Below are 14,588 nucleotides of genomic sequence, written 5' to 3' on the forward strand. Positions count from 1 at the left end.
CAAAACAATAAAAACATCGATATAATATAAATTTCAAAGTTCTTTAGATTATCAAATTTTTAATACCAAAAAATCCTAACTACATTTTTATATGGACATTCTTTGGAAACAGAAACAAATTCTAATCGCACACAAAATTTATTTGGTAAGAGAAATTGTTTGTGTTAAACGTTCTAGCGATGCCAAATTTTAATATCCGTGATATAACTCAAGCAAAGACGAAGGTAACTTAACGATTACATAAAAGCATATCTAAATTCAAATGGTTGTCAGATCACGCTCTAATTATTCATTCATTCACAAGATATTGACAAAAGCAAATGCTTGTGGTTCGTATATTGCCTACGATGACTTTACCAATTTAACCTTCTGCTTTCTCTCGCTTAGGAAATTTTCGCTTGGCACTGATTCACACAATAATGCAGTGAGATATAAAGACGCCCTTGCATATTCACACTTACCTGCACATTGTCTTCGGTGACATGGACTTCAGACGAATACACATAATCTACCAATAACTGCAACGCTTGAGGATCTACACTTTGCAAGGTAATTCTCTCCTGCTTACTTTCTTCAAAGCTTGTAAACATGGCAAAGAAATAAGGACTGCACGCAGATAACACCATTTTGTGAGCTGGAACTTCGATACTATCGGCCACCAACGTGACATCACATAGGAGATTCTGTCTAGAAATTTAATGAAAAACAGTACGAAAGTCAAGTCTTGATATGTATAAATTCCGTATATTTTATAATAGAAATATGAAAGAGATTAAATCTGGTTATTCAACATGAAAGTTTACAAGCTACGATTGTTAGGATATGATTCTATCAAATTCAAAACTCGTCTTATCCGAAATTAAAAAATGAGATATGCATGGCATTAAATAGGTCTCTCGGTCCTACATCTCATGATATGATGGATAGTCCAATCTCACCTACTGCTAATTAGGCTGATTCTTCTATGAAACAGATAACGTCAGTATTATGATTTTCATATCTATGTTCATTGAGAAACATTTTCCAGATCGAAAGGTATCTTCATTATGTGAGAAGTTTAGGAACCTAGTGGAATATTGCACGCCAAGAAAAGGGCTAAAAGGCCCTGAAATCGTATGTTATAACGAGATATTAGACTAGAATGATTTTGCGTTCTACAGGTGATTTTACTTTCATGAAAACACAATTTTAATAGGTGAGCAGAAAACGTACAATTAATTAACTTGGACAATATTTTCATAGCATCCAGAAAGCCAAGTAAAGAATCATGAAAAAAGAAACTAACATCTGAGATTTAAAATTTTTCTTAAGTTTCGTATTTTCCCATACAAAATAATTAGTAAATTTTAATCTTAATTTTTCAAATGTCTTGCACAACTTAAGTGTTTCTACTTTTTTGCCCTTTCCCTTTTTATCTTCCTTATTATTATTATTTTCGCACTGAGTCTAGACAAGAACTATAACTTATTGGACGCGATATCATAAAAAGAAATGAAAAGATATAATAAAAGTACGATAAATAAATACTTACTTCCTCATAACATTCATTACTTCAAATGCACGCTGAGTATGATGATTATTTCGGTAGGGCGGTTTCTCTTTACTGCCTGGCCTAGGCAAGTGCTTTTGAGAGCTCTCATCTAACGAATTTTGACTGGCATATCGAAGAAGAAGACAACTGAAAGATTCGAGAATAATCCGTTAATTTTTTACTCAGTACAAAATAAAGGTGAAATGCATACACTGCTTCATTTAAACACAACAATCATTATCAGGGCTCGAAAAATTTTCTTGACCTGGGCGTCAGTTGTGTAGATAAGGCGCGCTGATAACAGAAATCCAATTTGATACATATGCCTATATGTTTTGGCTTTAAATTCTAGTTACTAGTATAGAGTGTTATTGTGAATCGTGAATTTCTATTGATGTTATGCGTAGATAGCAATGAAAGTTATCTTGTTTTATAGACTAAAGTATGCCATTTTTCCTACTTTTCCAGATTCTATGAAGCTTTTGTTGTTCTTTCGAAGCCACAGATATGTCATGATGATTAAGTATTGAAGAGAGAGCCAAAATTGCAGGAAGATTTGAGGTGTGGCAGTCTGCAATTTAGGTCCAACGGTAGTAGAGGAGTCAACATAGGAGGAAAGCTGTACTGAATGCAAAAACAATTAAAAATTGCCACAGAAAATTAATGACTACCCGAAGCGTCGTGGACATCAAGAGATCAGGTAGGTCCTCGACTTCGGAATCAGAGAAAAAGGTGGCCACAGTGAGGAAGATGTTTGAACGAAGCTCTTCGAAATTAACAAAGCAGACTGCATGAAAAGAGTGGGATTACATGTATTCTGTGCGTGCAATTCTCCACAAAGAGTTACTACAAACTACGGAAGCCTCCTTATGTCCAAAAGTTGTATTCAGATGATTGCATAGGCTTGCTGAATTTATGAAATGAAGCTTGCATGACATGAATATCATCCACACCTGTTTGAAAAAATTCTGAGGAGTAATGAAGTTGTTTCATGTAGAGGCGGAGAGTCGTTGTCATAACAGCCATTATTGGGAAAGTGATCCCAAAGAGACCGCTGAAAAAATGTAGAACAAGCCGAAAGTGACAGTGAGGTGGGTTAACTTCTTGCATTATTGGACCCTATCTGTTGGGAGATGCTATGAACGCTGAAAGATACCTGGAAATGTTAGAAAATTATGTATGGCCTGCAATTTCTGAATGGGACGAGTCACATGAACTGTTATTTATGCAAGATGGAGCTTCCTCTCGTTACCCCTTGCCTGTAAGACAATAGGTTGATGAACTCTTCTTAGGACGCGGGATCCCATAGAACGGCCAGCAAGAAGTTCAGACCTCACCCCATGCGATTTATTCCTATAGGGGTAGGCTAAGGAAGAAGTATATCGCAGCAAACCACAAGTTCTTGGCAAACTTGAGAATAAGATCCGTGAAGTCATCAGTGGTGTTCCTCCTAAGGTCTTGAAGAAGGCCGTATCAAACGTACCTTTTCGCTTGAGATAGTCTACAAAATACTGGAGCACACACTGAGTTGTAACTTTTGGAAAGATGATAAACTACATGTTTGAAAAAAAAAAAAAAAAAAAAAAAAAAAAAAAAAAAAAAAAAAAAAAACTGAGTTTATACCTACAATATTTTAGGAGAGAAAATAGGGAGTTACTTTCTGCCCACTCTGCATGTATATATATGGGTGAGTGTGTGTGCGCACGAGATGCTAAATAATGGAGGATACTCTAATAAACTACGTGCCTGAATTTTACAATACACGTTCGTTCTTCATCCGCATCAAAATGTAGTTCTTATTTACATTTTATTTATTTATTTTTTGTAATAATGTTAGTTGTCAACTGATGGCTTGTTCACGTAGATAAGCATCATTTGATTGTAAGTGACGTGTAGTGTGTGGTCAAGCTCTTGTTAGGTCGTCTGTTAAAGTGGTGAAGTACTGTGTGTTCACACGTGACTTCGTATTGTAAGTTCTTGTGTAGTGCAGTAGTTGTTATATAAATTTACTTTATTTTTTTCCCCTTATGCAATAACGAGGAGTTATTGAACTTTTGGAAGGGAATGAAAATAAACTGACGTAATGTGTGCTAAGTTTGAAGTTATCCAAACTAGAAGGCATTATACGAGGGAGGATCAAATGGAAATTTCAAAAACGCCATAAAGTTAAGGATTGCTTCGATACGCGGCAGTCATATGCCTTAAGTTGCACTTAATGACAGACAGGTGGTAGTGTTGGTGGAAGAACGACGAACGCAACAGCGTCAGTATCAAGATGGCCGCCCCACTGTCCATTTACACCACGTTACAACAGCGTTCGTTGATCCGGTTTTTGAGTAGTGAAGGTGTGAAACCAATTGAAATTCATCGGAGGATGGCAACTAAGTATGGTGATTCGTGTTTATCCCGGTAGCAAGTATACGAGTGGTGTCGGAAGTTTAAAAGTGGCATAACATATGTGGAACATGCTCCTCGAGCGTGATAGGCTCACCGCGTAGTGACCGATGAAAACATTGCGTTAGCGGAGTAACTTGTAATGGAAAACAGGCGTATTACGCCGAAAGAAATCGCCATAACCATGAATACTCGCTTAGGTTTAGCTCAACACATTGACATAATATTCTGCATTTCAATAAAGTGTCTGCAAGATGATGCTACGTCAGCTGGCTGCTGAATTTAAGGATCGTCGCGTCGAAGCCTGTTAAAATTTTTTTCCGTCTTTCAACTCCGAGGGTGATGCATTTCTGGACAGGATTGTTAAAAGCGATCAGATCCGGATTCATTACCATCAACCAGAAACCAAGAAATCGAGCAAGGAATGGCGGCGTAGCTCTTCACCGAAACAAACAAACAAAATTCGCACCATCAGCAGGAAAGTTCATGCTCACTCTTTTCTGGCATGCAAAGGGAGTAATTTTGGAACAGTACACGAAACAAGGAGTGACAGTAACCAGTGCCTCATATTCAAACCTACTGAAAAATCAATTTCGCCCTGCAATCAGGCGTAAACGACGACTTCTGACCTCAGGTGTCCCCCTACTGCATGACAACGTCTAGCCGCATATTGCTCATTTGACCGTGGAGACTATCAATGACATCAAATTTGAGTATTTCATTTATCCATCCTATTTACCAGATCTTGCCTCCAGTGACTTTCATGTGTTTGGACTAGAGATGCAAAAAAGCCGACTTTTTTGGAAAAAAAACGAGAATTTTGGAAATTTTGGCTTTTTTCATCTTCATGATTTTTCTATCTAAATAGCTTTCTTATAGTATACTCTATAGTTAGATAAGAATTCCATGACCTAAATGCCATATTTCGCTATGAAATTCACCATCAAGATGAATGGAGCACATGTTTTACGAATTAAAGCAAACATAAAGAATGTAGTATTTGAGGGCAAATTTAGAGGCTATTTAACTTTATTTTAACTTTTGAGTTATCGACATTTTTTCTCTCTGGATCATTTCAGTTTGTCATCCGTTTTTCATTTCTAAGAGCTTAGTACTCAAGCTTCTAGAGCAAAAGTTAAACTTATGTTTTTTTATATATCCATCAAACCGTACTTCCACATTTCTGTTTATACTGTAATTGTGCAACGATTTAGCAATAATTTTCCGGATACAACCTTGAATACTAATTTATACAAATAATCAGTAGCGGATTTAGAAAAGTACTTTGGGAGGGGGTTCTCTGATTGTTTCGTTTTCTAAAATGTCCTAATTTTATTTGGGAGGAGCTTGAAGTTTATGAGTACAGGCATAACTAATATTTCGTTTCGTTTCGTTTATACAGTATATTTAGCGATAATCTTCTGGATACAGCCTTGAAGATCATTTTATACTGAGAATCAGTGGCGGATTTAGAAAAGTATTTTGGGAGGGTTTTTTTCTTACTAAGTTTAGTTTTTTTTAACATTTGTAATTTTTATTTCACGGGAGCTTAAAGTTTATGAGTAAAGGCATAACTAATAGATATCGTTTGTTTTAGACATTCCGTAATTTTGGAGAACAGGCTTCAGTCCGAAAGACCGCCCCATTAACCTTCGCAAAACCGTCACTGCTGATAATTAGTAATAATAACGATTTAAAAGCAATAAGAAAGGAAGTCGGCCAACTCACAATATACACACTATTTCTACTTCACAGATGGAATGAAGAAAAGCTTTGTCAGAATGGTGGAATCCCGGACTTCCCGATAGAAGCGCAAAAGCCCACTCAGTCATGTTTGTTGTGCAGTTGTACTTAAATATATATTCCGTAGTTTTTTTTTTTTTTTTTTTTGGTGGTGGTGGGGTGGGGAGAGTTCCGTAATGATATGAAGGGTGTATACGTGTTACCCAAGAATATGGTAACCAACAAATTTTCAACTGCTGAGTTATGCAGCACCAGATAGACAGCAACGCATACCGCTTCGTTTAATCCTTCATAGTCTTACGTGAAAAATCAGCTTTCCGACTTTCAAAATGGATTGCGCGGCAGAAAATCTAATTTCTTAAAATAGTAAAATTGTGGGTTACCATGTTCTTGCCTCACACCCTTCATATATTGAATCCCTCTTGTTAAAAAATCAGAAAACTTGAGGACTAAATAAACCATGAGGGTGGTTATATAAAACTGTAGAATTTCAATTCAAGAATATACAGAACCAAAATCTCTATTCTCTTTCCAGCCTTAGAAAAAAGCGGATGTAAACAAACCCACCTGACTACCCGTGGGTCGATGACCAGTGATTGGTTGTTGGTCTCACTGCACTAGTATCCTACCGCAATATAATTCCTACTAAAATAATAATTTCAAATAAAGATATCTGAATTTATCCTGCACTTTGTGATAATAAACGCAATATATATAATATTTAACAACAGATGTACCTTTATTTCAATCACACCCGTATTTGGACATACGGTATTTACTGTGCATGCTTATGCGTTCGCGCGCCTACCCCACTCATTTAAAATTATTGTAGAATGCAGAGTTTCATGGCGATGATGTATGACAATAATCCATTTTCGTCTCGTGTTATAAAACACAAAAGAGGACAACAGGAACAGAGGCAAACTCGTTATATTTAATAACATACATATTTCCAACATAGCAGTAGTCAGTGTCAGTACGTTAATTAAACCAACTGTAGCCTTACACTTTGGAAATTATGCGACGACAGTAAGTAAGCAGACGATCTTGCTCTTCACGTCTCTCGCTACCGAAGCACGTATGAGCTCCGGAGTAAAACGTTTCGCTTTGTTTAAATGTACTTTGTTCTAAGGCTGGAAAGACTTTAGATGTGCAGTCTTTTAAGTGTATTATATAAATCTAAGCATTTCTCTTATGTTTTTTAATTTTATTTTGTTCCAAAAAGAGGGTATGAAATATTTTGAAGTAAAAATATTACATAGAATTTTGCTAGTTATTTGTATACTTTTTAAAAAGAAGTGTTTACTTTTAGGGTTGGCTGGTTTACACCAGTTGATTTTTTCTTTTTTTAATAACTGGTTTAAACCAAAAAAAAAAATAAATAGATAAATAAATAAATAAAAAGAACGAAAAATGCGAATCGTGTGAACTTCATGGTGACGTTTCCACACATCAAACCATCTGCATTAGTTTTATTTCCTTTTCACCTTTTAATCAAGGTGTCCCATGTTCAATTCTCGGTCGAACCACAACCCTTCTTTCATGCGTACACAAAGTAGCGGTTCGGATGTAACTTTAAGCGAAAGTCTTCTCCTTGATAGCCTCGGTATTACGTAAGGATGTTAAGCCTGAACATACGAAACGAAACCAAATTGTATATTTCTGCATGCCTGAATGTCTGTTGTTTTATAAAGAAGCCAAGATTGCTTAAATATATTGATAGAAATTGGCAAAATTTATCGATTGCCTACGTAGCTCCCAACATTAGCTTGGATTGGACTTTCAATGATATGTACGTACTAAATTTGTAATTTAATACCTCAGTTTTAGCGTACTGATTTATGATACGTTGACCTTTAAATTTTACATGCAAAACAATAACAGGATTTTTCCGTTATTGTTTTACATTTAGAGTAATGACGGGATTTTCCCGATGGTTGAGCGGGAGTTTCCCAATTTAAGAAATTTACTGACCGGACTTCTTTAACCTTATGTGATCTCTTCCAGCATAATCCCGTTGTTCCATACTAACACCAAGGCGAAACAAACTTATTTCTGCCAATATGTAATATAAATACATAAAGCAAAATATCTAAACCCAAAAAACCTAGTTTAAACAAACAAACAAACAAAAAACTAGTTTAAACTCCCCCCAAAAAAACGGGTTTTTGGCATTTTCAAAAACAACGATAGTTCTTGCAAACCTGCTTACTTTTATATATAGGAGGTTAAAAAATCTTACTATATACCTTGGTTAATCCTTTGGAATCCATAATGTAAATATGTTGAAGTAAAATTGTATGAAATATCTTTTCGAAATTCATGGTTTATTTTCGAGGTTTTATATTATTATCTGCATCAGCCACTAATTAAATGACTTTTTGTGTTATAGAGAAGCGAAACAAAATCTGCTTTATCAATTTAAAGCAGAATTTTGAAAAAAGCACAAAATTTCCCAAGCAAAAAAGCGAAGCAGAAAAAGCGAGTTTTTTTTAAAAAAAAAGCCGTTTTTTTTTTTCGAGCCCTTGCATCTATAGTTTTGTCCACTCAAAGAAGCGATGAGAGGCAAGCATTTCAATAGTGATGAAGTGAAAAATGTGATGCATGAGGTTAGAGTACACGAAAAGAACTATTCCAACGTGGCATTCATGCACTTCCGAACCGGTGGTATACTTGTATTCAATGTCAAGGGGACTACGTTGAAAAATAAGAGGTAGGATTTCCTTTTCATTGCTACATTCTAAAATGTATTGCAGTTTGAAGGTTTTCGTTTGATCCTTTCTCGTAGGTGCCATAGAACGTATTTACTCTACGGTAATATTGTACATTTTATTGTGGCTTATTGGGGGAGCTCGGGGGCTATGTAGGTGTGGAATTTGTATCGCTTTTTTAAATAGCATGTTTAAAATATGGTGATGTGATTTTGGTTCGAAAATAGTGTGATGGAAACTACTTATAGTATGTGGTTACAGCCGAAGTGGGCTTCGTGAACTTCAGGATAACTTCACCAGGTTATCAGCTCCAAGGATAACTTCAGAATATACGCTTCAATACTGGGTTATAGTTGGAACGGGCTATGTACCTTTATCCCAGAGGATAAACTTTAGAATACACACTCCGGTTGATCTCCGAATTATCCAGGGGTTGTTTATAATTTTTTCTTGCTTCTCTTTAAGTGTGGAGTTTACATTGTGGTATTTTGTTTATTTCTTAAATAGTGTGTTATTGGGACTGTATTAAATAATGTGTTATTTGTATTAAATACGTAGGTAAGTCTTGCCCTGAAAATAGTGCCAAGGCCCAAAAATACTATCTACTGTATTGGGTTATAGCTGAAGTGGGCTTTCTGAAGTTCAGCGACTTTGTAATTAGACAGTTCGTTAAATTTGTCGGATATAGTATACGTAAGACCGGAGCAGTTCCAGAAGGAGCTGGACGCTCATACTTTTAGGGATTATTCATTGAGTATCTACGAACTTAAAAAGGGGGTAACAAACCCACTTTCATTTACTTTGCGAGTGATACGAAAATAAAAAAGAACGTACCTGTTTGTTGTTCCTCTCCCTTTATTTACATTAGGCGTTTAGTGATGTGCAAATGTTTGAGAGATGTATGCAGTAGTAGCAGGTCTACAGTGATTTCTTTGCGGTTTTTGTGCAATAAACCTAAGGTTGGGGTTTTTTCCGTACAGGTTTGCGTCATTGTGTAGAGGTTTTCGTGAAGGGAATACAACGCGAAGTTTGCTTTTTCATGTTTACTTTGTTTTTGGTAATTATAATGCTTAGAATTACGTGTATAAATTGAGTAAAATTCCTCGCTGATCGTATTACATCTTGGAACTCTAAGTATAGGTGTGTTTTCCGCGCAGATGGCATTTTTAATTTTGGGTCTGCGCACATTGACGGTAGGTGTTCTTCCGGTATGGAGGGAGAACAGGTATGTAATTTTGTATTTTAAGAATCTTTGTTTTAGTTGCATAATCTATTAAAAATAAGTAGAAAATTTAAAAAATAGTGAAGTGCGCTTTTTGCACGTGTAAGTCGCGTTATGTATGTGGTAGGGATGCGGTTTTTGAGAATAAAAGAAAATTTCGGAGGACATGTGGCCTCCTTTCTTTTTAAGAAAAAGTATCCCCTGCAAACGTGGTTTCATAATTTTCTCTTGGAAATAGCTCGAATATATCCTCCTAGTATTTGATTGTGATTCGATATGATGCTTTCTGCTCCTTATTGTCTTTTTTACTTTCATTCCTCACATTTGCCCTTGACTTGATATGTGCATGTGTAGTGCCCTTGTACTTTATCTATGAGCGTGTGTGTGTGTGTGGGGGGGGGGGGGGATTTAACGCATATCGCATGTCTTGTGCTCCTTATTGTCTTTTTACTTTTATTCCCCACATTTGCCCTTGTACTTCATATGTGCATGTGTAGTGCCCTTGTACTTTATATATGACCTGTGAGGGGGGGGGGATTTAACGCATATCGCATGTCTTGTGCTCCAGGATACTTTTTACTCTTGCATTACGTAGGGAAATGGCATTTCATGTGGAAGAGGTAATAGAACACAGAAGAAACGCAGATCAGGGTGTATTCACACTTTATATTGGAGTGTGAATAGAAGATGATCTGGGTTTCCTATGTGTTTTGTTACCACTTGCACATGAAATAACATCATTTCCCTACGTAATGCAAGAGTAAGAAGTATCCTGGAGCACCGAAAACAAGGGCGGTCTCATGTATACTATTACCATACCCGTTACACTATGATATTCGGCCATTCCATCGTAACGAGTGTTACATTTGGACGAATAGAAATTGTTATAGAAATGTCTTTACTGGGTCAAGATATATCAAACTGCCTCGAAACATCACCGTTTTGTCTGTGTATTTAAGTAAACACTTAATTTGTTACATATACATGATACCACAACTCAGTAAGAGTGAAAAATGTGGCGTAACAGGTGTTACAGCAATTGGACATGCACTTTTAGATACATGCAAAGTTAAGCCAAACTCTGCGAATGTCCAGATCAGAATTTGTTTCCAATTATGTGTGCACTTTTCTGAAAGTATGATGTTGTGAATATTAGAATCAGAAATTCCATAAGTGTAATGGTTTTTATTTTAAAAAATGTGCAATACCGTAACGGGTGTTACACAGTGCGAATGAACTTAAACCAACTTCACTTTTAATGAACATATTATGTAAGGAACAAAATATTACAATGTTAATAGATAAAAAAATACACATGTAGGACAGTGTAGGAAATAAAAATACAAAATAATAAACATATAAATCAGAAGAATGTAGGAAGTTTCAGTATTAAATATGTAGGTCTGTTGATACACTGATCATCAACAGAAGTCTATTTTTCTTATGCTTCATTGACATTAACTCTGGAACTAAACTGCTACATAACTTTGTTATTCTTTAATTTTCATAATCGGATTTGGCAGTTTACCAACCACGTCATGAAAATGAATTATATTGCGACGAGTTGGGAAAATCAGCGCCCGGGGCGAGAGTATACGACGGCGCTCCCGTACATATTAGTCAGGTCGACAAACCAGCCGCGAAGCGACACTATGGTTGGGGCATACCATAAGAAACTTTTCCAAAATAAACCCTGCTTTTCCTTGATTTTTCCTTCCATTTTATATATGTGCACATGCATTTTCCTAACATGAGTAACATTATAGGACCAATTCTAAAACAGGAAGAGGATTTAAGTGCATACTATTTTGTACTGATATGTGAAGTATTTTTTTTCTCTCTTTCTTCTTTCCTTTTCTTTTCCTACCGAATTTTTTGCCCCTTTACTTCGGCGCCCGGGGCCGTCGCCCCGCTAAAGCCCCCCTTACGGCACGTCACTAGTATACTTTTTAAACTTCGGCGTAGTTCGAAATCCTTTTCGCCACAAGATTTCAAGAACATAACTCTAATATCACAATTTTCGTCCGAAAATCCTTGACGGATTCCAACTTGACGATAATCTTTGTTACTTATTTCATCTTTCATTGCCAGCAAGACAACATTCCAACAAATATCTTTCCGCAAAGGGCTGATCACAACTTCAGTCGGAGTCTGCGTACACATCATTGTAGTGTAGGGTTTTTCTGGTTTCTTAATGAAAATCTGTCGTGCTGCAGCCTCTAATGATTTGCTAAACGAAGACTTCCAAAGCAACGTATTGGGCTTCTGATAAAGAAGTAGACTTCTGGTATGTAATGAGTACTCAATTAACATACGGCACTTTTATGCTATTTAATCACTACCCTGAGTATGCGACTTAACGGGGGAATGAGAGGGAGTCCCCCATCGTACGATATCTCCTAGATATTATATTGTCTGGAGTGCATTTCATCACCTCCGGTATAATGTCCCTTAATTTCGCCCACTGCTCATCCTTACCATAATTTATGTCTTCAGAAGAGGATCCTCTATAACTTTACTAACTTCAAATTCCCTATTTAGAGCCTTAGAGCTAGCCTAAGTGCACAAAATATCACTTTTAAACCAAGCTAACAATTCACGTGTAACACCCGTTACATTGGCAATGTAACACCCGTTACGCAGTTTTTGCCTATTAAATTATAAATATAATAATATTCATTTTCTTGTTGTATTGCCCATGTGCTCACTTTTACTTCTGCAAAAGATAGACTACTTCTGACTTTTCAAGTTGTATAGAAAAAAATATATCTTTTTTGTAACGGGCGTTACATAATTACATTGGTACCAAAAGTAGTCAAATAGTAGACTACTTAATATACTAACAGCTTTAAAACTTCTGAACTTCAGTTCCTAAGGTGTACGTGCTTGTCTACATCGCAGTGCAACTGAATCAAATGCTTACCATGTGTTGTTCAGGGGTGTCCAATATTGTTGGTAAATTCTCCCTTCGACTGGCTTCGTATAGCATAGAATTTCAATCGCTCAAAAAGACAAAAACTAAAACGTTTTAACAAGAAATCGATCTGCATAGTAAATTTTGAACCTTTCTGATCATTTTTATATAAATAACGAGCAAAATATATTTAAAACAATTTTCTGTCCTTAGGCTCATATTTACGTGGAATGGCCGTATTACATCTCTCAATTTAGGGTCAATGTTCCGTTAAGGGGGTCCAGAACCTTTGACACCACTTCTTTCTATTGATTTTCGTTTGATTACATAATATAACGTTATATTAGGTTAGATTAGGTCAGGTTAGGTTAGTTTAGGCAGGTTAGGTTAGGTTAGCTTAAGAGAGTCCAGTGTAGCTCTGGACCCCCTTAACGGAACATGGACCCAATTTAGTTAGTGATACAATTATGAACAAACTATGTATCATACTAGATTCACACTATCCTATGATCCATCCCATCAAGATTCATACTATCCTATTACACTCTAAACAAACTATAAGTAACTCGAAGACTTTATTATTATCGTTGTTTCTATAGCCTCCCCTTAACATCTTTGGTACCTAGAATAATCCTTGCACTTAAAACCAGCTCCATTTCATACTGAAGTTTTCTTACCTACCACTAGGTTCTGTTTCACAACGTCAAACTTGTTTTCCAATAAAATAGCTTGTACTGATATATACTGTATTCTAATGTTACATTTACGATCTAATTGAAATGTGTAAATTATTTGCAGAAGTTTATTACGAATGAATAACATTAACATGTCGAAATAATATCATGCTTACCATCCTTGTTTATCTGCTGCATTTTCACCAGGTGGCATTGGATTAATTGCATCCATCGCTGCATGCACAGTGTATAGACATCCAAAAATTTTACAAAACAAAACTCAAAACAATAATCCTACCGCCTCTCCATCTTCATGTTGTCCAACTACCTTCATTTCCTGAAAGATGTCAGCACTAGAAATGTAAAACAAGTGAGTGCGCAAAAGCGTTACAAGTGCGTCGTAGTTTAACCCGATTCTGGTCTGGGGATTTCTTTCATGATTTTACATGGAAATTGTCTTTTCCATAGGCGTCTCTGGCGGGGGGACGAGGGGGTCCCGTTCCCCCAATATTTTGAAGTACAAAATATTACATATCTCATTCTAATTCAATTTATTTACTAACGACAGAATAACAAATAAATAAATAATAATCATATTTATTTGGAATATATTATTCAGGCTGTGGAACGATTATATCAGAGGTCTTGATATACCTTAGGGGATCCGTGAAGGTAAGCAGAAAGGTAACCTATGGAATCGAAGATAATAAATAGGTTGGGCTAGGTAGCACCATTTTAATCACTTTCTTCGATGTCCCCCTTCCCAAATTTTACATGTCAGAGACGCCAGTGGTTTTTTCTGTGTACTTTAGTCAATTCTTTACTGTATATTTTACAATTCGTTTTTTAATACACTTTACCACATCATATTTTTAGCTTTAATGCTGCATTAGGGTGTTTTTATTCCTGTTGAAATTTCGACGCAGGCTGTATACATTAGCCCTTTCCGGATCCTGGCATTTTGGGCTATTTTTTAGACTTTCAGTCAAGCAGCTACTGCATCGTCACTATTTATCCTAGGATCATGGTTCATACGTCATTCTCTTCAGAATAGAGCAGGCTTTCAAATGGTATCACTTCCTTGCCCATACAATATACCAGGAGACGGAAAATTGATGTCAAAGGGAAAATTTTGATGGGAAATTTTTTTGTCCAACTTTGGGCCCCCCTGGCCCTTTCCCTGTGTGAACGTAGAGACCTCCAAAAAATCTGATGAATAGTACTTGGTAAATTAAATGTGTGTATCAAATTTCAAGTTTCTATCTTTAATAGTAAGGGCGGGAGAAATTTTATCAGGAATTCCCACCATGCCCAAAACGACCGCAAAACACCATGATCTCAGGGAAAAAATTCCTGAGACATCCCTAATTACCCTAGGGTCATGTTTCGCCCATCATTC

The 14,588-nt window shown here is 36.3% G+C and overlaps 1 protein-coding gene across 2 annotated transcripts in view; it reads right to left on the minus strand.

The window, feature by feature from the left end:
- Positions 1-13,546, minus strand: part of kel (kelch protein) — a 70,719-nt gene extending 57,173 nt beyond the window's left edge. The window contains exons 1-3 of one of the 2 annotated variants that reach the window (XM_081759675.1): positions 13,366-13,546; positions 1,532-1,678; positions 462-687 (exon numbers count right to left, since the gene is read on the minus strand). In XM_081759675.1, coding sequence (XP_081615801.1) covers positions 462-687; positions 1,532-1,678; positions 13,366-13,421 — 429 coding nt within the window. In that variant the 5' untranslated portion in view covers positions 13,422-13,546. The remainder of the gene's footprint in view (positions 1-461; positions 688-1,531; positions 1,679-13,365) is intronic. The other variant, XM_081759676.1, reaches the window with a different exon arrangement.
- Between the last annotated feature and the right edge of the window lie 1,042 nt (positions 13,547-14,588).

Source organism: Thermobia domestica, chromosome 5 (assembly GCF_964235325.1).
Source record: "Thermobia domestica chromosome 5, izTheDome1.hap1.1, whole genome shotgun sequence".
Taxonomy (NCBI): Eukaryota; Metazoa; Arthropoda; class Insecta; order Zygentoma; family Lepismatidae; genus Thermobia; species Thermobia domestica.